Here is a 25,069-nt window from a genome sequence, read left to right on the forward strand (position 1 = left end):
GATTCCCAGAGAATGGAAACTGTGGCATAAGGGGTCATATATCCCGTTCCTGCCGCCGCCGTCAGCAGGATGAACGACGTGGTTACTCAGCTTGCAAGAGAGACTTGGCCCCGAGACCCGATGAATACGATCCCGCACCGTATTCATCCACCTCCCGTCAGTCGCCCTCCCCTCCACGGTCTCATGTTGGGCCCCATCCTTCTCGTTCATCTCGCCGCCGTTCTCCGTCACCGTTTTGGCGTACGTCATCACCCCTGCATCCCGCTCCGATCTCTTTGGACTCGGAGAACTAGAAGGTGCAGTTTTTGGAGGGGAAACTGCTTGTTGTCGGAACGTTACAACTCCTCCGTCTCGTCCAGCTAATTTACTACCTGTTTGTGTGGAAGGTGTTTTTGTTGACACCCTTATAGACACTGGAGCTGCAATTTCGGTAATTGATCGTGTATTGTGTTTTCGCCTGCGTAAAGTGCAAACTCCTTATGCCGGTCCCATGTTATGCGGCGCTAATGACAGTCCAATTCGCTCGACCGGGTTGTACACTGCTCGTATTCTCATCGATGGAATCCGTCATCACATAATTGGCTGTGCTGTCTTCGTGCTCTCATCAGATAATCTTAGGCTGGGACTTCTTGTCAGCGGCGTCTGCTGTAATTTCGTGTGGTCGGCCCCTCATTCGTATTACGGACACTGAGCTTTCTTCTGCTGCCGTACCGGACGTGGTCTCATAAGTGGAAATAGTGTGAGCGCTGAATATGTACTTCATCTTCATCTGTATGACCAAACCATTGTAGTGATCATCATCGTATGTCACGCGGGCTGGCTCTCTGGCTCCTGCGTCTGGATTAAAAAAGATAACCTGGTTGCTGCCGTACCGGACGTGGTCTCATAATATTTATATATAATGTGAGAGAAAGCACATAGACATAGCCCTTTTAGCATATCGTGCTGTGCTTGTGCATTATTGCGTAGTCACAGCGCGTCAGTGTAAATGCTCGACATCGCGCATTTTGGCCGCGCTTCTAAAGTTGCACGTAGCATTCGCTTCGCTCGGTGAAGCCACAATAAAAATGCGCCATTAAAATAAGAAAACTAAATTAAAAAGAAAACATTGAAAACTTCGAAAACCTTTCCTTTGAAGTCTCAAAACTTGCCTGTTGGCGATTTTTTTTTTTTGCTCGTTTATAATCGGAAACATTTTCCACGGAGCTGTTGCCTATAGGGTAACTTCATGCGTGACTCAACTTTGGCAGGTTGCTGCAAACTGAAGCAAAACATTGTCTCTCTTGCTTATTGTTTTATTGCTTCTGTGTCGATCGTAATTCTGTCTTGTCCCCAAGTCCGCTATTTACTAAATATGTATCCTTTTTTTGGGGGGTATATTATATTCGGGTATTTTTTTTTTTTGGGTGTATATATATATATATATATATATCCGAGCGCCTTTTTAACATACATCTCATATAAAAGATCTTAAAGGGACACTAAAGTCAAATAACAATTTACGTCAGAGTGAAAGCTCAATGTATGACAATACCTAAAACGTCAATATTACCAACAACAGGGCCCTGCTTACCGTGAAATTAAAGTAAATGCACAAGAACACAAGCACTGCAGTAGGACATTTTCAGAATGCTACCGATGACATCAGACGGACCGCCTACAATTAATCACTAGTAATCAATCTAACTGCACTTAATAAAAAACTTTCCGTGCATCAAGAGACCCAATGAAATGCTCCTTGTTCGTTTCTGTTTGATTCACGGAAAAAATAACCACCGGATGTTACCATGGGGAATGGCGCGAGTGGTTCAAAAATTCAATTTTGGCGTGGTTACACGGTACAGCTGGTGCCATCTAGCGGGGCGCAGTTGAAACAAAAGCATCTGCAATCTCGGAGCCAATGGAGGAAAATTGATCAATGGCCGTTTTTGCTGCTGTAGCTCCCTCTGCTTTCGGTATGCTGCTACTAGCACAGTAAAGCCGGGCAACGTTGTGCATGGCAACAGTGACTTGAGACAGACCGATTGATCCGCTTCTTTAGGCGGGTAATTTTAAGCGCGCTAACCCAATGCGGACCCCTAAAACGTGATTTTATTTCAAAATATGGCCTTCCTTGGCACAAAAGTAACACTATGAGGTTTCTGGACCCCCATTTCAACAATCAACGTTGACTTAATAGTTGACTTTAGTGTCCCTTTAACTCTCTTCGTTCACCGAGTTTTTAACAGAAGGTAGAAGTAATAGCCAGAAAGTAAGTTCTCAGTTGCCACGTTACGTGCACCTTTTCGTGATTGGTTGAGTCACATTTAAGGACACCACTTTGATGCAGCCTTTATCGACACGATGTGCAGGCAAGGCATGTTGTGAATTGTGGCTGGGCGGCGCCTGTGCAGGTCCTGCTGAAGACAGGGCTCCACATGTGGACGACATGCAGCTGCTGCAAGTCATCGAGGCCTACTGCGGCAGCAGTTCTCGAGCAAGGCACACGGTGAACTCGGGTACACCCTGCACGCATTGAACTTTTTTAAAATTTTTAGATCACAGCTTTTAGGCGCCCGTTCATATGTCGAGTGGCGTTGCTGCTGGTGTCGGCGGTGTAAGCAATAGTTTTGTTTTTTTAATTTTGCACCGAAACTTTTCACTAAAACTTTTTCAAGTCTGTGTGATACGTTGTAGATCTCAGTCTTATAAAAGTGCTCTAGATGTGTGGGACACTAAACAAAAGTTCTTAAACTGTTAAGGTTTTCAGAGAACTCAGCAGTTTAGTATCACAGAAGGAGTCTACTGTGTTTTTTAGGTTTTCATCAGTTCCACATACCATTTCTAAAGTGAGGCATCCACTGACCTATGTGTTGCTTTTCTTTTTTTTTAATCTACAGCATTGATGAACTGCCCGCAAGTCTTAGTTGCAGAGGATGAGAAAATTATTGTTGAAGACACCAAAGGCATGGAGGAGAGGTAAATGTGTTTGATTCTGATCATGAAGAGCAGATTAACATTTCACAGCACTCACTGTAAAGAAGGATGTGACTATAGATTTTTTTTTTCTGGAGTAACACTTGTTGAAGACGTGCGTCAGCTTGCCTTTTACAAAGTGTTTGATAAGGTATTGTGGCTACTACAGATAATTTTTGTACAATTGTACTTCTGAAGGAGTTGCTACATACTGCCTATCTCGCCTATCTTGACGCCACATTTGATGTGCCTTGCAGAAGCCTTGTTGACACTGTCTACGCCCTGAGAGACCAAGTCAAGGAACTGCGCACTGTAAGTGTTGCGCTGTCACTTTTCAGCATTTACTTGACTGTAGAATGCTTAATGTTAAGTAAACATTGAATGACGCAGCAGCTTAATTCTGAAAATTGTGGATGATAGCCAAATCGCTTACTTTGTTTGAGTAGTGATTTTTGAGCTTGTTTCATCATTTGTTGATAGAAGAGAAAGCAATTTTAGCTGTCTTTGAAAATTTATTCTAAATTCCAGGCCACATTCTGTGCTATAATATTTGGCCTACATGTTCTCTGGAGCCGCGACTACCAATCAGCAGCGTTTATTAGTCATACTCATAAAGTGTTGCAGTTGAGGCATGCACCAACAACTGAAGCAGGTTAGCAGTTTCAGAAAGTGATGTGCCTGAGGCATGATTATGCTATTGTGACCTATTCTTGAAGGCGAAGCTCAGGCGTCCTCCAATTTTCTTCAAAGTGGAAAAAGTGTCTAAGTAATGTGTTATAGGAGGCCATGAATTTGAAAGCTATTTATTGGCACTGTGTTTCTCAACCTACCATAAAGTATTACTCCAATCAACTTCTGTTGATATGGCACTACGCAAGTACAGATGTTTCATCTTCACATCACCTAAGGTAGTGCCAAGAGTGTGCATTGGCAGCAGTAAAAGTATATGAGGTTTTTATTTAGGCTTCACGCCTGGAGGTTTACATGCTGACTTGTCAACATGCAAAGCAGGCTGGTCTTTAGTTTGACTTTAGCACTTGGGAGCTTTATTGCAGACTTGATTAACATGGTGTGCCATCAAACAGTTGATGCACTTGCTCTGACATATTCATGATGTGCGTTGATGATTGACTGTTGTTGCAGGAGACGAGCCAACTTTCACGTGCACTCGAGGAAGAGCGACAGGCACGAATGCGACTGGAGGCTATGCTACGACAGCACCTGTTACTAAGCTCCTGCGACCAACCCTTGCTCATTACAGAGTCCTGACCAGCATGCTACAAGGCCACCGTTGGCTGGCCAGTCACGCAGTTCTCTGTTGCTCTTACGTGGTGTGTGTGTATCCAAAGGACACTGCAGTGGTGCCAGTTGCTGCAGTACTTCTCCATCCATTTGTTGTCCAACTGCGCGGCAGCTATCTCTAGGCACAATGGCAAAAGGCTAGCTAATTTACCATTGTGTCTTGTCTCGACGTCTTGCAGCGTTACAGCATTGGCAGCGTTCCAACATTCGCGTCTCGGTAGCTTGGTGCAGGTGTTCAGGTGTGAGTGCAGACAGCCAGCTAGACCAGCATCATCATCTTCTTTGTAAACCTGCTCATGCTGTTGGTGTTGTCGATGGTAGAGATGAAATGGAAGCTTTTGTTCTCTCCCTAGACTGTTCAGGATGCGAGGACTCTGCTCCCTGATGGCACTGTTCTGAATGGTGTGAAGACGGCCAGAGGATGGATGACAGCTATTATCAGTAAACCCTTGTTATGACCATGCTGCTGTATTTTTTCAGTCCTGCCAAATAATGTTTGATGACAAATAATGCCATTTTGCTGAGTTAGTTTCAATGCCTGTCTGTGGTTGCATTGATTCAGTATTGCAGTTTTTTGTAAAGAGCCATTTTATAAGATGTTAATCACAGTGCAGTCATTCAAGAATGGAAGTAGGCGACCCCAGCGTAATCACAAGATGTTGTGCCCAAGTACACTGTGCATAGATATTGATTGTTGCATGGGACTTGAGGAGTTGAGGCAGAATGCCACGACTAGAAAGAAAACAGTAATTTTTATTGTAGGATCGTGTTGAATGCAGCATGCTCTGGTACAAAATTGTAGCACCTTCAATGGTGGCTGCGTGTAATGAAATTCCTGTAGAAAGTCTGCTTAGAAGGCAGTGTACGTGTCAATTTCTCTGGACACTGCAAAAAAACGAGTGAAAGCGAGTGCAACGATCCTCCTTTAAAGTGACAGCCACATGAAAATTAGTGTTTTCTAAACTTCTACACAGATGCTCTTTTGTCTGCACAAGTAATGGTAGCTCAAGACCGTGAGGATGTAGGATAACAAGCTGACTCGTGTAGCACCTGAACCTTAATTTTAGTTGAAGCATGTTTCATTTACCTTCTGTCAAGTGATGTATCGATTACTATGGCCACTTTATGTACTATTTAATATTCGGCAGGCTCTGCGGAGGAGGCTTTTGTGCCACTGTGTTGTGTGAAATTATAGTGGCTGTTTTGTAAAAACTGACTGAGTCATTGAGCAAGTTCTCAAACTGTGCTTACATTATGAAAATGCAAATATGTTCAAGAAAATTGTGCTGTTCCAAAAGATCTGGTAAAAGGCAGTTCCCATGCAAACTCTGTTGCTACACTGCATAGTGCAGAGCTTCCGTTAAAATTTGTTCTATACCAGCAGTGGAAGATTGTATACCTCAGGACAAGAAAACCAAATTGACCTACAGACATTACTGTTAGGAAACATGAAATGCTTATGCTTGGAAGCGCTTGTACACATTATGCGCGGTCCTCTTCCGAAGCACAGCCACATAAGACCTGGGGAAGCTGTCAGAAAGTTTTAGCATAATGTCTTAAAAATTTCTGTATAAAAGAGTTGCATGTGGGCAAATGTCAGTTTCTAGAACTGCCCTACAATGTAGCAAATTAAAATACACAAGTATTTTCTGAAACAGTGTCTTTTTACGAAAATAACATTGTAGCAAATGGTACAGTGTGCTTGCATACATTCAAGAGCTTAGATAGAAATATAGATATACCTCTCACATTAAAATGATGGTTATTTGGGCATGAATGCCACTTTTTGTCATTCACAGACCGTTTATCATCACTGCCGTTGCAATGCAGCTTCAACATGTGCAGACCACTTGTCCTGCATTTATGCGCCGCACTTATTACGAAAGAGCCCAGTCGTCAGACTTTGGGTTCGTGCACAATTCATTGTTACTTTCAGTTCAGGCAGGCATTATTATCGGCTGATTCTTTGAAAGTGTGCTTTATGGCAATTTATAAGGATGTTGTGCTGCTAGAAATATGGCATTGAATTTGTGTGAAGATGCTGTGTAAATGTGTCCTCGATTGTGTATGGTTGAGAAACCATCCATGGGCAATCCAGATAGTACTGTAATAATAAGACGCTAAAACTCGTTAATGCTGTTTTCTCTCTGTGAGTACACTTTTGTGGCAAAGAAGGGAAGACTACAAAAATGAAGCGCCGAAAAGTATGATTACAGTTAGTCCCACCTACAATGTGTGATACCTTCTTAAGTTTTTGTTGTGGCTAGATACAGAGACTGTGAGCTCATTAAATGTGAGCTGTTTCAATGTGCATAGTTTTTTTGTTGATTTCAACCACTTGCTGTTTTAAACTTTTTATTTGCAAATGCACTTACCGTTAACATAAACAACATGCTTTAAGATTCACCATTTGTTGTTATAAGAACAGCTTTGTATACCTTGCCTCAGTTTGACTTTTAAAAGAATTCAACTATTAATGAAGTCAAGCGTTCTACCAAAGAGCGACGCTGGTGCTTAAGGCCGGTTTGGAAAAATACCCTAGACAGTCTTCGTGTTAAGGGGATCTCATAACGGATGTGATACTGTGTGGTGGAAGCACCAGATAATGCACCAGGCATTGCGTCATGTGAATCGCATAACAAGTGGGTGACTGAAAGCTGCCAGCATATTACAGAGGGTTGTCGTATAATTCACCATCAATGTTATCAGCCCTATAGCATCAACAAAGTGCGCACCTAGTTGAGCGACCTCCAAAGCTTTGATGAGGGACCTGGTTTTTACGATAACGATAAAATAGTCACACCAAATGTATTCAGCTTTAGAGTCATCTTAGGCAAATTTATATGACACCACAAGCTTTCTTTTTAATCGTTGGTAGGTGGATAGTGACTCCACTAAATGCATGACAAAATTGAGGTTGCAGTATTTACTGTTTCAATCTGCCCTAGAATTTCTTCACTGCAGCAGTGTGTCAAGACGTTTTCGGCATTCTCGTGTCTGTATGAGGCAAGGTTATGAAACATTCTTTGAGGAAACTGTGAGCCACCACAGATCTTAGTAGATTGCCCTGTGCTATTTGGGCTCACTTGCAGAATCTGAATAAGTACTGTAGCTTGCTAACAGACAATCAGCTGTATTTGCCGTGCCTACCAACTGTAATGCAGCCATCTGCTGGGTATTATAGAAAGAACCCAGTGAAAGTGTCATCCTCTAGGTTTCTTGCTGGAGCAGATAGTGTATGCTTGAACCAAGGCAGTTTCAGCTCCACGTTACAAGAGGGCATCATTCGGTGGCTGTGGTGCACCAACGTGAGTAATATGTCTTGAATGCATGCCTCGAAGATAGGTGGCGACAAGCTATTTGAGAGGACTTTAGCGTTTTTGTGTGCCATGCCATATGCTGTCCAAATAATGTATTGCGGAGCTATTGGTGTTGCACAGAATATCTAAAAAAAATCTTGAGAAATATGTTCAGTTACCTAGTTGGAGTCTGATCTTAGCTATACCTGTCAAAATGGAGGTACATGGCCTACATTTTAAATTAGGGCAGTAGTCCCAATTGATGTGCTGCAAGATGAATGTCTGTTCCTTCCAATAAGTGTTGCTTAGACATTAAATATATTTTTGTTGATAAAATTGTTGGAAAATTTTTGCTGTTAATAGATAATTGTAATGTCAAAAGAACAATTTTTTCATTCAACATCTAGTCTCCAAGTGGGTGTAGGCTCTGTCACCAATACCTCGAATAGTGTATTCATGGTTACTGCTCATTGAAAAAACACTAAAGAATAGTTGAATTATTTAAACAGACTAAGAGAATTAAATGAATAAATGCATCACACACACATTTGCAGTTATTTTATTGCACTAGCAAGACCCCCTAACTACCTGTAGCATTTGTACTTTAAGTTAGCATTGCACATAGTGCAACGCACGGCAAGTATCCAGTTCTTAAAAATTGCGGTGGCATTGAAGGCTTCAAAAACAAGACAAAATACCATCAATGCAGTTATAAAGAAATATGCGATCAGTGACCTTAAAGGTTTGTGTTACCACATACAATGCATGATATCACAGTCAAGAAATGCAGTTTAAGTGGAAGAAAAGAAAGTTCAGGCAGGCAGTTGTTGCTACTTCAACTATGGCAGAGTGCCAGAACAGTGCCTACACCAGAACACTGAAATGCTACGTCTTTCACATTCCCTACAAGGCCCTGTCATTGCTCGTTGTAGTAGTCGCCCGCAGCACCCTGTCTAGTGCCCTGCGCAGCAGACGGGAGGCTACGAAGCGGTTCTCCTTAGAATTCCGCGGCTGGTCGCACATGGCCAGAAGAGCGGAGAGCCCGTACTGCTCATCGACACTCTTTGGAATGTCGTGCATGAGCCCCCCGTACGATGAGTAGAAGGCACGGGGCGCTAGCATACCACTGCACACGGCGTAGAAGTTGTGGTCACTCGCGCTGTGCGAGCACAAGTCCTCCGCGTTGAAGCTCAGGCAGTCATGGCACATTTCTTCCCGGTGTTCCAGCCATTGCTTCCAACCTGGCCGTCTTTCTGTGGTGTAGAGTAAGACCAACGCTTAGTACCAAGGCCGCACCACTTCCCTTTAAAGGTGCAGGCCCTGTAAGCATGCACGCCACAACCTGCACAAAGAAACCTTCGTACCTCGGGTATAGACTATGCAAATGTATTCACTGCACTGCATTTGTGAGTACGTGGCTGTGCAATTTGACCAAGTAGAACATGGCTTGCATCTGCAGCTCTCGTTTCACTTGTGGGTGTTCAGCGCATGTACTCAACCATTGCTGTAAGTGGCTTCATAGGAGGATGCCCTGCACCCTCCCTCATTTATTGAAGCTAAGCAGAAAGCAGATACAATTAAAGGGAACGTCAAGGCACCCCAGGAAAAAAGTTAGTTGAAGTGAAAGTTCACTGAACTGAAATAGCTATGTTGTGACTTGCTATTAGAACCTAAAGAAAACCTCAGTTGTTAAAATGAAATTCGTACTCTTATTGCAATGCTGCTTATCAAAATGTGAATTTCTGCTTATTTAGCATTCTTTGAAAAGTGTAATCTCTTGCTGCACTTGTGTGCAAGACTGCAGTGGTCATGAATTGAGTCGCTGTGTCCAAGCGCTCATAAACCTTCACCCACACAACACTCTGCTAGGCAGTAAAGGACTTTTTTCCTTGAACATCAGTGCTTTTTTAGCTGTAATTCTTAATGCTTCTTCTAAAAGTGTTACTTCCTTTTTTCCTTCCGGAAGTAGGACAGTTGCTATAATCCCTTTTCTAGACAGAGTGGTGCATGTCTCGAGTGCAAGAGTCACAGGTGCTCGAAACACCAAGTGCTGCCGATGGTACTTCAGCAGGGGAAACGTTTGTACAACTGAATAGTTTGTTAAACTGATTTTATTCGAGTGCTACTTCACTGTATTAAACTACCACAAAGACACCCTTATTATTATTTATAACATTAGTCGTGGAACACTGCCATAAGTTACCATGACCAATAGCCCATCAGCACATTTCAATCAATATTTATCATTCTGCCACACATTGCAACAAGCTTTTGAAATGTTTTGAAACTATGTCTCAAAGTAGCTGGAAGCTACAGCATTAGTTATTGCCACATCTTTTACTTATCTTGCTGGCAAAAAGAAATGTAGAAAAGCTAGATGTATCGAGGTAACTCTACTACTAAAGCCGCTCCGCAGTTGGACATGAAAACATGGTTGTATATTGCAATGCCTTTTCTGCAGACTGGCTGAATTAAGTCTCACTGATGGCAGTAAACAGCCACTGACATGTTTTAGTATGCTCATAAGATTGTCTATGGTAACACAACAATTCCAAGGTGATTTCTTGCTACACAGTGTCAGTGGTTTCAGCAGGAACTCCCCCTGTGTTAACAAAATCAACAGGATCCAAATGGTGCATAAAAGTGCCATAGAAATGTGCTGGCGGAACTGCTACAATATGTTGGCCATGTTTACATGAAGTCTGTGCAGATTTCAAACTGCGGGTGTGAGAAAACGCACATTGAAAAGCTGCGGGAGCTACGTTTTCAAGTTGTATAAACTTTGCGATCTTAGTCCATACTTCTAAATTTGAGCATCTATATATATAATTGACCTGCAACCAGCATTTCTTGGAACTTGGCTTCTTTGCTGTGCATTGAATTGACTTCAAATCAATTCTCCACTAGTGTAATAAGACAATTATTTCACATCTACTTGAAGAGCTTGATTACATCTTTCAACTCACCTGCCCTGACCTGCATGCGGTCCACCACAATTATGTTTTCCAAGTCGACGAGCCTCACTTCGCCCTGATCGTTCACGGCAAAGTTGTCCATGTTCACATCGGTCATATAAAGTGCATACTGAGTTGGGTTCTCTGTCATTAAATCGGCCATGTCGAGCAGCTGCAAAGAAATGTTGGCTCGCACTGTCCAGCTGGCCTGCTCGAAGTTGGAGAGAGGCTCTCCTTCGTACGTCTCTACTATTGTGCGACCGCAGCTGCCCAGCAGTGTTGGGAATGGCCAGTCATCCATGCGTGGAAACGTCTGCAAAGTAACCCATCAGATCTTCACATTGCACCAATGCATTTGACAAAAGCTAAATACTGTTGATCGAAGCAGGCATAAATAAATCTTGTCACCCGCTATATGCATGCAGGGCTATATACCGCAAATTGGCTCTGTGGAATCCCTTAAGGTAGCGAAAAATTCACTAAGGTGGACATCTGGGCTTGTTGGTATTCTATGGTTAAGAATGGTTATAGTGCACTTTGCATGCCTTTGTTTCCTCATTTTCAGTGCGCTATAACCATTCTTAACAGTGGCGAAAAGGTCATGAAAGGACAATTGACAACCACCCATTTGTATAGCACGAAGTCACAAAGATATACGTACAAATTTCTTACGAAGTTGCTTGGTTGCCTAAAAATTCGTCCTGGTCCGCGAGGGTCGAACCCGGGACAAACGCCATTCCGTTTAGGTTGCTCTATCAACTAACCAGAAGGCTCGCAATTGGGTGCGCGAGAGCGAATTGATTTGAACCAATGCCTTCTCCAACTGTTCGGACCCTGGTCCAACGCGAGGACTTTGGTCTCGGGTTCGATCCCCGGACCAGGACAAAGTTTACGGCAACTAAGACGCTTTCTTTACGAGAAATCGCATGGATTTCCCTGATACTTTGTTTTACAAACGGGTGCTTGTCAGTTTTCGTACCTTCATATAGTTAATATAAGCAAACCTTGTTACTTAGCTTACACACCTGCAAAAGCAGTGGCTCGGCATTGACGGTGACGGTATAAGCGAGCACATCGGCCGCCCTCAATGCTCCTTGGCGGCGCGCGACCATGAGTGGACTGTACGAAAGCATCATCAGCATTCGGCGGATCAAACGAGAGGACGGGCACGCCGTCATGTCCTGCTCCTTCCTGACGGCGAACAAGTGTTTCATCAACGCCGCTTCGTGGCTTTGGCCGCTGTCCACGGTACTGCGAACCGCGCTGGCGACGTTACATCGACGACTGCGGCACCAGCGACGGTCGACTTCGCGAAACTCGTCGTCGTGCGCCAGTTTCTTGACCACCACGCGCGTTCCGTTCAGCTCACCCATGAAGACGTTCTTGACGTTGAAGAAGCGCAGCAAGCTGCGACTGTACCAACCCGTCAACTTTACGTCATGCATGTGCGGACAAAAGGCATCGCCGAAGCAGGCGGGACACTTGTGGAACTCGTGAAAGGCCTCGGACGCCGGCTCTATGTGAAAAGAAAGCAGGAATATCGCGTAGAGGAACACGCAAGACGTCAGCAGCCAGAACAGTCGCCATCGAGCCCGGGAGTAACGTATTAGCGCCATGCAGAGTGAATGATATCCCGTATTACGTACGGAACCTTGGCTACGATGGCGCCGTAGTTGCGTCCGGGACGAGCTTTCACTTGTCCTTTTTGACTGATCTAGCGTGGTGTGCTGTTCTTTAGTGTCCTGGCGCAACCCACCGTGGGGAATCGATGTTTCTTGCGACGGCAGCGAACGACGAAAATAACGAAGAGCGCGTTCGGTGACGTTTCATCCTTTCCAGTTGGCTGCACGCGGCGCATGTGAAAGAAGATGATGTTTGAGTATTCAAATAAATTCCGATCGTATCCGCGCAGCTCTTGTGCCAACCAATTCCTTGAGAAGTGTTGCCTCAGGAAAAAAATCGCACAGCGAACGAAACGAAACCCGCGGTTCCGGCTGTTTGCAATTTGCGGCTAGTTTCGGCTTGCACCTAAGCTCTACGTTGGCTAGAATTGGTCTCTGAAACGGCTAGCGCGTTGGCTTCAGATCGGGCACTTTCTGTTTTCGCGTATGTTTCTGTTTGCGACACACGTGTTTCTCAGCGCTCTGCTGGCCTTCATCTCTGACAGCACGACGACTGAGAAGGTTTCATGGGAAGAAGCAAGAAGAAGACGAATAAGGAGAACAAAACAAGTGAGTGCCGAGACACGAGTCGTTGTAAGTCTCAAAGAATCGCTGCTTATTGCTCGTCAATATTTCAGAACCAGGCGCCAGGAAAAGTTCGGAAAACCTCAAAGCAGAAGAATGCAACGTCGACGATCTCCTGTCTCAGGTGACTATTTTCGTTGTGCGAATTGCCTGTGACGAAAACTATGAACTATAAGGATCTGTGTTGCTATTTGAGAGATGAACCGAGCATTACGAAACCCATTGGTGGAAAGTAACATTCACAAGTTTCATGTCTGTTCTGAGATGCTAATCATGCTGTCTTCTTGTTGTGGTTCTCATTTGTGCTGTAACTTTCTTCACTGACCAGATGGAAAGCTGCATGAACGAACTGCAATACGATCAAGCGAGGGAGTATGGCGAAAGCGCCTTAAAAAAAGAACCGAACAACCTTAAAGTACTTGATGCCCTCTCCAGCCTGCTGCTCGAAATGGCTGATCCCTCAAGCGCCCTGGAAGTAAGACCATTAGCGTAAAAGTTATTCTGTGTCACAGTAGTAATTATCGATAGATTTTATTCCGTTCACCCCAGTTGGTGTCATCCTAAGATATGCAATGGGAATTTTGTCGCACTAACAACAAATTTTTTTTCTACACAAACGGGCGTCTGCTTAATGAGTGCCTAATTTATGTCTTTATTTTGACGCTTTTGTATTCTTTCACTTTCTTACGTTTTCATCGAGTGGTGTTGTTACTAAACGTTTGCTGTGGCGTGCCAGAGAATTCCCATAGGCATGTGTCTGCTTCGAGAAATTCGCTTTTGAGATAGAAAAAAAACAAGGTTTAGCACAAGCACTGCGCCCACCTGTAATCCTTCCTCAGTTAAATCACTACAAATGAGTCTTTTTCAGAATGGCAATTTTTTAAATTAGTGCTACCTTATTTAAAAAAAAATTAAATGAAAGCAGGAGGTTATGCAGGCTATACATTGTAACTTGTAATAACACTGTAGCAGGGACCATCTGCTGGTGAATGATACTTAAGGTGAGGTTCAAAATAAGAATTCGATCCAGTGAGGCTTTGTAAGGTACCGAATAAGTAACTGGTGATCTGTCTGCCAGACAGAAATGGATGGAGTGCATGACGAGATTGGAAGCTTGTAAGTGGTTGAGGCCAAATAAGCATAAATGAGGAGCTTTAATTCTGCGTTCAACTGATATATACAGATCATTATTACTCTATTTCAGCTCCGAGAGCTTTTTCTCTTTGGCTGGGTTGAAATGAGATTTGGCCGTTGTCAACGCAGTGGAACATTTTACACCCAGCGTACTGCAAGTGGGCTGTTCTTAGCGGCAAAGCCTTCATGTCTAACACTAAATTTGAGGTGTGCAGCCTTCGAACATCACTGTGTTTATTGACTTCACTGCATGCAAAAACAACCAAACAAAAATACAAGTCTCACTTTCCACTGTTATTTAGCCAGGCACTTTGCTTTCGTTCCCTGCTCACTTCGTGGTCATTTCTTTTCGAGAAATTCAGTTATCTCAACGCCTTTTTGTGCAGCTGTTGCATAGAATGGTCCAGTTGGATCCGGATGGGGGCTACAGGAAATATCTTAGCCTGGGCCAGTTGACAGGTGGCAAGGAGTCATTGGCACACTATGCTAAGGGGGTGCAGATACTGTGCAATCTGCTGCAGGAGCAACAAGGCTTGGCTGCTGCATCTGAGGTTAGTGCCAGCTCTTTCACCACTGCATAGTAGTGTGTTTTCACCCTTTCACTGGGAGAACATGCTCACTCACTCCTGGTATAAATGTCCTTCCCTCTGTAACCACTGATGCAACCACATAGTATTTGTTTTAATAAGTTTAAACGTCATTGTGTTGTTAGTGGAAAATAGATTCATTGTGTTAACATAGTTTGTATAACTGATCATGCAATGTTACATATGTTAGAGCTTGCATTTACACTGTGGCTGCTGCCATAATCATGTATCCTATATCAAATCATCGTGTATTTACATATAAAAAACATACGTAACTGGCAAAAGATACACGAATACCCAATGCATAATAATTTTGCTCTCGCTGTTTAATTAATTGCAAATAACTTGTCGTGGCCTTCAGCTACTGAAAAGCAGCGACAGTGCTTTATGGAAAGTGGTCAGTGTGGTATCCAATAGATATTGAATGTTACATTCCACATGGCTAGGCTGTCAAAAATAATTGGTAAAAACGTGCAGCATTACTTGAGTGGGCATACTCTTCGAAACATGGATACCGTGTTCAGAGTCTTCAGGCACGTGTACTGACATTGCTGTTGGCCTGTTTCTAGGGAAGCAGTGAGGCCGACCTCAATCGAGCGCTGTCATCTGCTTACTGTGCCATGGCAGAGATCTATATGACTGACTGTTGGTGAGTTAATTTGCACCACTTGTTGCTGCTGTTTCCCCCCTTCATCTGGCAGAGGAGTGCTTGCAGCCATAAACACATTTCTCACATTCTATGAACACCTGCATGGATTTCGCACATAGAGGTACATGTGACCATTCATTGAGTGCAGAAAGAACCATGCTTATCTGTTGCGAATGTTGCGCGAATTGCGAATGTTGCAAAACAAATATAGCAATGACCTGAAGAAACTAGTAACATGAGATGTCTAGTAACAAACATATAGTATTGGCATTGAGTACAAATGGATTAACATTTAAACTTTTCACCACAACGCTCTTGGAGTGAAAGGACACAGCAGACATGGTCGGAACAAACCAAACAACACACATTTATTTATCTAATTTAGAATGGCAATAATGTCAGCCGAATTATTATACATCGATCGTGATCATACGCTAAACAACCTTACACAATACATGACAAACACAATAACACACACACCAAAAGCGGCGTCGCCAACACTTGACTTACCACGAGGGCCCCCGACGCGCAACCCTCGGTGCCACGCACCGGGGACCCACGCTAGCGACAACTGTTCGCGGCAACTGCCACCAGCCGAAAGAGACCAGCCTATTTCTTGCTCGCCACTACCAAGGCTTGTCGCCGCCGGCGCTATACCATGATGGTGATGATAGCGGTGATCAACACTCGCAAACACACCACCTACCATAAAATTAACATATTTTTTTTAACTCGTGGGTCGAATTTTGTCACAAAATGCACAGCAAAAATGTGTAATGTTTTTTTATTGCTGAAATAAACTCTTCAGATCATTGTATTTCAGAAAAAATTCTCGAAAAAAGTTTTTTTTCGAGACTGTAAAGGGACAAAAAAACATTATTGTTGTTACAAACACATGGTTTATACTTGAATAAAATAAAGGAAAATATAAGAACAAAACTTTATGTGACCTTTCATAAATAAAAATTATACGTTTTAATAAACATGGCTCACAGACATACAAAAATAAGCACACCAGGGTGCTTTTCCAGAATATATATTTTTGCTCTAACACTAAATACTGGGAAATAGTCTTCTTTGATCCACTCTGAATTGTCCTGCTGCACATGCTTTCGAGATGCCGCTCTTTCGTCAACACCCGAGTCTGGACTCTTAAGAAAATCCTCATCTGGCAAACTGACATCCAATCAATCATATTCGGCACTTGGGGAATAGTCCACACCGGAAGAATTGCCACTCAGTTCACTAAGAGCATAGCATAAGCGAACTGCATTGTAGAGTGCACAGAAAAAAACATCTGTAGGGTCATGCACCTGCACAGAAAGCAAAACGAGTGAAAAAGCTATAATAGTTTTTTGTCTTATTGCCAATAAAATAGAGTTACTTGTTCTGGGTTCTCAGATCGGGAAGTGCAACCAAGGCTGCATCATTTGTGTAACTTAGCGTCACACAGAAATATGTGTAAACGCGCCCCGGGGAGCAGTAAACGAGAGAGTAACAAGCGATCACTTGAGAGATTAGGAACCAGACCCCCATGAATTTTGCGGGTGCGAGAAGTGATAACCACACAAAGGACAAAACCGAAACCAGCCGCATCGTGTACACACGTTCAGATGTGCTAGCGAAGCCGGCGAACTGCTTTGGAAAGAAAAAAAAAAGAAAAGGCAATGGAGACGTCTTGGTACATGAAAAAAAAATTTAACATATACTAGAAGCTTGGAAGCACATGCCAAACAAGAGAAATGATTCAAGAAGGCGCATCTTTTCAACAACCAGGCGATGCCGTACATAAACGGCGAAAACTCTTTGGTGCCTGTTCGGTGATGTCACACATTCACGGTGAAAAACCTCAGAGGGTTAACTTGGACACATTGCATGCATTGTGTGAGACTTTATATAGCCTACTTTCAAATAGCAATGATGTAGAGGAGCCATAGGGTAAAGTTTTATGCTCACGAAAAGACTGGAAGCAATATGAAAAGCCAGTCAAAAGACATTTTTGATGCCTAAACTGAGGGGTCAGAGAACAAACAAACAAGAAATTGCCTGTCACTGCAAGTGACAAAAGGGCATTACTTGACCTAAATTGTATGGCTCCCCAGCATGACCTGCAAGAATCGAATCGATGAAACTTGGAAGCTGCATGCCTGGGCTTAATAGCAACAACAAGCAGGCATACGTATTGTCTGCTTAATTGCTGTTAGAAAGCTGCTAATAAGAAAATCCTGCCACCACCAGCCTTGTGTCCTTGCCAACATCGCTTCAGTGTTGTATGCTGTACACTCCTTTTGAATTTAGCCAAAATGAAGTTTCTAGAGCTGTGCAAATAGCAAAATGTTGGGTGCTCAGCGAATTCAAATATACTAAAGTGAGAATATAATAAGTTATTTTTTGGATAGTTCGATGTGGAATTGCAGAAAAAAATGTTTGAGAAGATTTCTAAGCATGTTTTTATGAGATATCAACTTGAAAGGGTTTCTTTTGGCCAGGTTGAAGTGCTATCGGTGTGATATTTCATAGTTGGTTTACCAAGAATGAGGCAATGTATTTATGTACACGCTTCAGTGCAATCAAACTTGCTGACAACACTTCGTGTGTGAAAGGCAAAGATTCTATTTCCTCAGCCTCTCCTCTTCTTTAAATTTCTATGGAAGCCCAACTGACGTGGCAGACAAGGGTGCTGTCTTATCGAGTCTGAGTTCGAAATCCGCCTCATCAACTCCATTACGTAAAAACATCTGAAATTTCTGACACTAAAAATCTTTTGCGTCAAAGTTTTCAGACTTTCTTTCCGAATTTCAGGCACAAAACAGCATTGAGCCCCATCTCTACCATATCTATCATCTCCATGCTGGAACTAGCGTTTTCTTGAGTCAGTACATTTGCAAGCGTAGCGAAGCCCGAAAAGCAGCTTTGCCGCAATATGACTGTGTTGTGAGGTGAAGCATATTTAAAATTTGAAGGAGCCAATTTTTATTCGTTGTGACTATTTGTCTTCTGAATAGTAAAATTCCGGTGTAAATTGAACAGCAAACACTATTCCAAAAATATTCAAAATTTCTAATATTTGCACATCTCGTAAAATTTTATTGCAGTTGGGCTTCACGTATATTTACTTTCGCAGTGTGTTGAACAAGAGCTTTTTTTCTAGAACTGCTGGTGCAATTTTTGTTGCCCATTGCAGAAGCAGGAAATAAATTTACCAATCTATTGGTTATTGTCTGAGCCACTCTATCAGGTTTTCTTTGGTGACATTCATATTTTGCGGCTATGCAGCGATGAAGAGGACGCAGAGCAGCAGTGTTCAGAGTTAGTGCAGAAGAGCATCCAGGCAGACCCTAGCAATCCTGAGGCCTTCCAAGTACAGGCAAACTTCCTGCTTGTCAAACAAGAACATGAGGTGCTGTGAACTGACCATGTAACTCGACAAGTTCTTGCTCTCATTGATCTCTTGATGAGGACCACAGTGCCTGACCCACCCCATGTTTACATGTCCTTAAAGAATGAGCATTGTTTTTATTTGTGCATCATTTTGGATGCACAGAATCATTCAAATGTTGGTACAAATGAAAGTGCTTTTTGCAATTATAACTTCTACTGGGAGCGTGTCTTGCATTTCAAGCTTGCCTTAGCATTCATCACTTGTTTCCTGCTTCTTTGTATTGAAAAGAATATTGGAGTTTTCCTTGCATGCAAAACTCCAACTGAGACATAGGCACAGGCAGTTTTAAATCATGGAATGGCTGGTTTCCTCTCGATAAAAATGAAGGTTCATATCGTATGCAGCTTCGCTGTAAAACAATGTTTTTTTTTTTTTTTCGCTATGCTGTAGTGTATGATTTCATTGTGCCCCTCTTAAGATGGCAGAGGGTCGGCTTCACTGAGGACACATAATTTTTTCTGCAGCATTTTTTTAGAATCCTAATTAGTTAGCAACTCACCACACTAGCGGCAGTCATAGAGCATCCTTTTGATTGCAAGTGCTTGCATGCTTTGTGAGCAATAGCCTTGTCTGTTTTGTGCAGGCAGCAAAAGAGGCCATGCAGCGAAGCCTCAGTCTTTGGCTACCGCAGCACGAGAGGCTGCTACTTGGTGAAGACGCTGGAAATAGTGACCCTGTAGAGGTGACTGCTTGCACATGTACCTTGGTCATTCAAAGTGTGCTGCTGTGCTTACTGTACATGCCCCCTATTTTCACTCCTATTATTATTTCAGGTTTGTCCTCTAAGTTATAGCAGCCGCGTAAATGGAGCCAAGGTTCTGATTGAACTGGAGATGCTTGATGTAAGTATTGCTACACGAGGTAAATTATGCTTAAATCATGTGCAGAAGCTGGAGACATATGTGAGGCACACAATACAAATGAAAAAAAAAAAAAAACTGGTATTATCATGTTTATTGGGTATTGAAGGTTATGTCTGTAACAACAACAAATATAAAAAGGCGAATAACTTTCAACATTGTACACATAAGGAATTATTTCCAGATTAAATGGAAGCCTAGATATTGTATCTCGTTCTTATGTAACTCACCTAGCTGCATGTATTTTTTTTTTTTTCTATACCGAGTGCGAAGCTTTGATATTTTAATTTGAGCACGGCAAATGATAATGTGAAGCCCTCATAAAGATTCCTTACCTAGTTGAGCAAAATTTCATTCGTGCATAGCCTAGTAAACCAATTAAAAGTTGATACCATAATATTACTAATTCACCCCACTATGTTTTGTTGTTTTTATTCTGTGATCATGCTCCCCATGCCTAGAAACATTAAGGTGGAGGAATTATGTATTGTAATTTTTCTTGATGTTTATTTGTACTGTGGTTTTATGTGGGTTGCAGGAGGCCAACACTGTTCTCGATGGTCTGATTGAAGAAGACGACGGAGTAGTTGACGTGTGGTACCTGCTTGGGTGGCTGAACTACCTCCGTGGGGGAGAGTACCAGGGAAATGCACGGTACTACCTTAGCAAGGCTCGTGAGGCAAGTATACATTTCACTATTCAGTTTTCATCATTCACTAAAGTCGAATCTCATTATTTCAAACACCCTTACTTCGAACTTCCAGTTAATTCGAACTCACGATGAGGTCCCGTCAAAGCTATGTGTATTCCGATGGGTGAAAACGCCCGGTAATTCGAACATACCGCGCTCCGAAAAATGCTCCCAACCCTTCCCCCAATCCCGCGGCGGCACCTGTGACAGCTAAACGCTGCCCGCGAAGGAAATGAAAAGGAAAGAAAAGGCTGTGGCGGAATGTTTGCTCTCTCTCAAAAGCCGATCTGCGACGCGCCCATGTCATGCTTCTCCCTTTTCCGTCCCTTCCACGTAAAGACCCTCCTTCCAACGCTGCGCGCGTAGAGAGAGAGAAAAAAAAAAGAAAGCCCTCGCTGATTTTGTGGTTAAAGGAAAGGAAAAAGGCACCATCTTCTGCAGCCCTTGCCCCTTGTGGGAGCATGGCTCTGCGCCTTGAGGGGGGGGGGGTCTCTCACGCACCGGTGTCTGGCGTCTCCCTTTTCCTTCCCTGCCACGTAACCCTTCTCCTTTCAACGAAGCGTGCGAAGAGAGCAAAAAAGAAAAAAAAACTGCCGTGGAGTGTTGGTTTTCTCTCAAATACTGATCTGCTCCTCTCCGCGTGGAGACGCTCCTCCTTTCTGGTCACGTGCGGGCCACGCTGCGGCTGTGTAGCGGAGAGCGGGAGGCTCCGCTACGCAGCAGTCGTTGTCGTCGTCTTTAGAAACTGTCGGCGCTGGACGTTTCCGCGCACAACTTGTTTTGCCAGGAGAATGCTGAAGCCGATGTAGTAATGCTTTGCAAGCTGCGAGCAAAATTGATTGACTCGCTGCAAGGCAAGCGTGTGCAGACGCATCACCGATTACTTCAAGCACTAACGGATGTCCTGTGATTTGTGAATAAATGTAAGTTTTCCTAAACTTCCCCCTCGTGTGTTAGCTCAATGCACATGCGCCACTGCATGAAGAGCCCTCAGTTTATTTAGCTTTTATTAATTCGAACAAATTTTCGGGCCCCTTCAAGTTCGAATTATCGAGATTCGACTGTATAAACAAGCGGACGAGGCCCATGAAATACGACGATACCAATAGTTGTTAATCTCTAATACTAGCGTTACGAGACTGACCATGTGTAATTGGATGCAAGTTTTTATCCTCTCATTTCTTTAGCTACATATCAGGGTTTTAATGGTGTTAGCCCTCTAACACTTGCTCTTTGCGAATGTAATGTAAATAACAATATGTATTTTTTATTTTCGCGTCAGTGTGCATTTGTCTACACACACTTTTATACAAAGCTAATACATTAGTGATATACCCTCTAAGCAAAACTTCTCTGAGTTACAAATTTCAGTGGCAGTGACAGCATAGTTCGCGAAAAACCCGGCGCCGATGGGTGTACGAATGCAGGCGTGTGTATATGAAACCATCAAAGGTGCACCGGTGACATGTATATCTGTATGCGCAATTTTCCAATAACTGACTCTCTCTCGATTGTCAGTTTGTCAGCAATTTCCAATATGGCAATGGGATTTTTTATCAAGGTCACTAGTTATTTCATTGAAGCATTTCATTGTTTTAAGCACTGCGGCGTCTTTGAAAGTGGCAAGGGAAGTTTTCCTGCTGCTAAGCATGTGAGCGAAGGTGCAATGGGCCTTTTCCTAGTTTGAACAGCACCCCAAGTGGACATCGCCAAAATCAAAACTGGCGGCTCTTGGACTCCAAAATTGTCCGCCGCATGCTAAAAGGCAATCTCTGAGGCCTGCGTTCGCGCCTCTCTTTGGGGCAAACATTTGCATGTTTGTGGCACTAGATGTCACTTGGTCCGCAGGTGTCGTCACGTTTGGCCACCAAAAATCATAATGGGTGCCTCCTCAAAGCTGGCACGCATGCACAGACTATTTAGCCGGAAAAGGCTCATTCCCAGCATGGAGGACGTAAAAAAAGTTAGAAGAAAGCATTGTTGAATGCGGTACGAAGAAGGAAAAATAGCAGAACAGGCACACACGGGCCAAGCTTTGCTTCCTCCCATTGTCCCAATAATAAGGGCTCCTAATTTTTAAAAGTAGGGCCAGTGTCTTGGCATGGAAGACAGGCTAATGTTGAATACTCACATAGGCCCACCCTGCCAACACTTGGCCTGGTAGGTGAGTGTACCAACGGAAGGGGCGAGAAACTTTGGAAAACAGATACTAGTTACAGAAGCACCTAATAAATGAGTGCGGGATTGCAGATAGTCATGAGCCATTTTCGAGGTGGTCTAGTTCTCCATTACATGGAGTGCGCTTCTTGATCTTGCTGATTCATTGTGTGCCTGTGTTTTTTTGGCTGTGCAGGTAGCCCGCAAGGTACAATTTGATGACGCAGATGAGTTGGCACACATCGAGGAGCTCTTGGCCGAGTTAGGGCCAGAGCCCGAAGGAGGAGATGAGGATGAAGATAAAGCCAGCTTCGCCAGTGAGAGTGAGGAAGAAGAAGAAGCCATGGAGATGTAGGTCACTTAGGAGGAACATTGTGTGCTTTGAATGAACTGATGGTGAAAAGAAAGGGGGCATTGTTTTAAGTATGTGTAGGCAGTGATTTGTGCCTAATACTGATGATATGTGATTGGCTTTCTTCTAGGTCAAACACCTTTCACATCTGTGCTTTCATTTGCTATTTTTAAGGGATGATGAATAATAAGTTCAGGTTAGACAAACGCAGCATGGCCACCAAAAACATTGTGCATGCAGTCTGCTGTATTAGTGGTGACAATTACATTAGGTGCTCTAATACGCTTAAACCTCATTATAACAAAGCTGCATCTTACGCAAAAATAAGTTTTGTGTTGCTGAAAATTTATTACAAAGGTTTATTCCTACATCTATTGCACGACTATTTTTCATTCACTTTGTTAAAATCAATATTTTGTTAATTCGGGTTCATTATATTGAGGTTTGAGTGTGTGCACTGACTGACTTTTGCTGGTACAAATGCTTTAAAATAAATGAAATTTTTAATATTATGTGCATTTGAAAGACAAAAGTCATGAGAAAAATAAAGGAAAATTTCTGCCTTGTTTCCTGGTCATTAATCGAAATGTATTTCTCTAGAGCCACTAGAAACTGGATTTGTTGCAAGCAGCATGTGGCTTTTAAAAGGGCCATGACGCAGTCGTCGGACTGATCCATTTTACCGTAAGCTGAGTGCTTGATATGGATGTGCATTTAGAAACGTAAACATGCACAAAAAAATACTGGACTCCCAGCACACATTCTACCTTGAAATTTCAGTTTTAAACTGCCACCTTTATGCTAACTCCTACTGACAGTGACCACCATTCTAGCATGAACTGTGTGGCATCAGAGAATAGGAAATCACTGCTTTGAAACAGTGCAAAATCATGCTGGGCATCTTGCTCCTTAACTTCTGGGACCTAACTGCTCAGCAGAATGTCGCCGTTGAATGCCACCCATGTTTCCTCCTCTTCGATCAAAAGAGTACAGTGAAAAGGGCTTTGCACAAAAGGGAACTGCCACACGTATGTTGTGTGTACAGAAATCAGTAGGAGGTGCATAGCTTTGTAGGCACTGTGCTCTCACAGCTTACTTCACATTGAAGCACAAAAGAAGGCTGTTCGAAAACTGCTTCACTCACAGGAGCAACTGTATTCCCTTATGCCAGCAATTCGTAGAGTTACGCCAGACCAGATCCTGAAAGAATTAGCTGTTAGCCTTACTTGGTATGGTGCTCCAATTTGTTGCTGTCGCGTTCATTCGCCATTGTAGTGAAACTGTGACTTTTTTCAATCGCTGTGTTGCATAATGCAGCCCGAGAGCAGTTAAAAATCGTTGTTGTGCCGCCCAGGACAGATTGCTGTTGGCTCCAATAACAGAGCTTAGATGCCTAAAGTTTGCCTGATGGGCATTTGTGAAGCTATAGGGAAAAGCATATTGACCTGTGACATTAATCATTAAATTATATACATAATTGGCATTTATGACTAAAGTCATTACTGGAAGTAAATTTGCTGTTAGTTTTTGACTATGTCTGATGTTTTCCCACAAAACATTTATTTCTGTACAGATCATTTACTAGACAGGGCTAAACGTTAATTTGCATAAAGGCGATACGAATGCTGTTGCCTGACTAGCTTTTAGCTGCAGTTTAATGTTTTAGCTGCCGTTCAAATCAGTGGATACATGATTTCTTGTCATTTTCGGCAAATTATGACTGTGATGCTACCCAATAGACATCTGCTTTCAATGGGGGCAACTTGGTTGAAGGATGCACTGTGAAGCAGCACTAACTTTAACAATGGAGGCACGGTAAAAAACTTGCCCTTGTAGTCTTCTGATGTATGGAAACATCAGGACAGTGAAGCATTTCAAAATAGCATGCTTAGAAACTGAAAGAGCTAATGCTGTGGTGTACAACACATACTTAGTGAAACTGGCAAATGCATGCAGTGCTCGCCAGGTTTTTATGTTTCAAAGTGGCGACATTTATAGACATCCTGCTCGCTGCTTTCATTGTGAATTTGTGTACACACAATAGCCATTGCAGATGAGTGCATTGCCAGCCTTGTGACTTCACTCTGGCATTTATACCTCTTTTGTAAGTTGGCTGGCTCACTCGTATGGCCAGCTGCAAACTTAACGGAATTCTTTGCAAGTGTACTCGTGTCGCTCACAACAGGCTTGTGCTGGCTTTACTTTTGAGTATGCCATAACATGAAATGGCCAAGCAGAGTTTTCCTTGAAAACATCGCTTTTGACAATTTCTGTCCGGTACACATAGGCTGGCATACATTTTGCATTGAGCTATCTATAACTAAGGAAGATGTAGAGGCCAGCCTTTCTCAGAATTCCTGATTGACTGTCTGTAATCAACGTTAAAGGTAGCAATACGATTTGCAGTGCAAGAAGTTCTGTAAAATTTGTCACTCACTTTG

The 25,069-nt window shown here is 43.0% G+C and overlaps 3 protein-coding genes across 4 annotated transcripts in view; 2 read left to right on the plus strand and 1 right to left on the minus strand.

The window, feature by feature from the left end:
- RtGEF (Rho-type guanine nucleotide exchange factor) overlaps nucleotides 1-6,472 on the plus strand; it is a 34,333-nt gene extending 27,861 nt beyond the window's left edge. Inside the window, exons 15-18 of one of the 2 annotated variants that reach the window (XM_037412528.2) lie at nucleotides 2,352-2,498; nucleotides 2,880-2,958; nucleotides 3,213-3,267; nucleotides 4,099-6,472. In XM_037412528.2, coding sequence (XP_037268425.2) covers nucleotides 2,352-2,498; nucleotides 2,880-2,958; nucleotides 3,213-3,267; nucleotides 4,099-4,224 — 407 coding nt within the window. In that variant the 3' untranslated portion in view covers nucleotides 4,225-6,472. The remainder of the gene's footprint in view (nucleotides 1-2,351; nucleotides 2,499-2,879; nucleotides 2,959-3,212; nucleotides 3,268-4,098) is intronic. The other variant, XM_037412529.2, reaches the window with a different exon arrangement.
- A 1,627-nt stretch (nucleotides 6,473-8,099) lies between these two features.
- Nucleotides 8,100-12,476, minus strand: LOC119159699 (divergent protein kinase domain 2A-like). The gene is made up of 3 exons (XM_037412530.2): nucleotides 11,536-12,476; nucleotides 10,523-10,823; nucleotides 8,100-8,809 (listed from the first exon to the last, which is right to left on the minus strand). The coding sequence occupies exons 1-3, from the start codon at nucleotides 12,124-12,126 to the stop codon at nucleotides 8,460-8,462; spliced, it is 1,242 nt and encodes a 413-aa protein (XP_037268427.2). The 5' UTR covers nucleotides 12,127-12,476; the 3' UTR covers nucleotides 8,100-8,459.
- Nucleotides 12,477-12,585: 109 nt separating this feature from the next.
- On the plus strand, nucleotides 12,586-23,194 carry LOC119159701 (uncharacterized). Its single transcript, XM_075889928.1, has 10 exons — nucleotides 12,586-12,741; nucleotides 12,810-12,880; nucleotides 13,085-13,231; nucleotides 14,277-14,441; nucleotides 15,047-15,126; nucleotides 18,403-18,526; nucleotides 19,152-19,250; nucleotides 19,342-19,410; nucleotides 19,967-20,111; nucleotides 22,477-23,194. The coding sequence occupies exons 1-10, from the start codon at nucleotides 12,699-12,701 to the stop codon at nucleotides 22,629-22,631; spliced, it is 1,098 nt and encodes a 365-aa protein (XP_075746043.1). The 5' UTR covers nucleotides 12,586-12,698; the 3' UTR covers nucleotides 22,632-23,194.
- The last annotated feature ends 1,875 nt before the right edge of the window (nucleotides 23,195-25,069 follow it).

The sequence above is a fragment of the Rhipicephalus microplus genome, chromosome 1, assembly GCF_043290135.1.
Source record: "Rhipicephalus microplus isolate Deutch F79 chromosome 1, USDA_Rmic, whole genome shotgun sequence".
Classification (NCBI taxonomy): Eukaryota; Metazoa; Arthropoda; class Arachnida; order Ixodida; family Ixodidae; genus Rhipicephalus; species Rhipicephalus microplus.

Bases quoted from the DNA above. Each gene is read 5' to 3' on its own strand.
- LOC119159699 (XM_037412530.2), bottom strand. From the start codon at position 12,126: ATGGCGCTAATACGTTACTCCCGGGCTCGATGGCGACTGTTCTGGCTG. The intron at 10,824-11,535 runs GTGTGTAAGCTA...GTTACTTTGCAG, and splicing joins CCGAGCCACTGCTTTTGCAG to ACGTTTCCACGCATGGATGA. The intron at 8,810-10,522 runs GTGAGTTGAAAG...TCTACACCACAG, and splicing joins CCGCATGCAGGTCAGGGCAG to AAAGACGGCCAGGTTGGAAG.
- LOC119159701 (XM_075889928.1), top strand. From the start codon at position 12,699: ATGGGAAGAAGCAAGAAGAAGACGAATAAGGAGAACAAAACAA. The intron at 14,442-15,046 runs GTTAGTGCCAGC...GCCTGTTTCTAG, and splicing joins GCTTGGCTGCTGCATCTGAG to GGAAGCAGTGAGGCCGACCT. The intron at 19,251-19,341 runs GTGACTGCTTGC...TTATTATTTCAG, and splicing joins GAAATAGTGACCCTGTAGAG to GTTTGTCCTCTAAGTTATAG.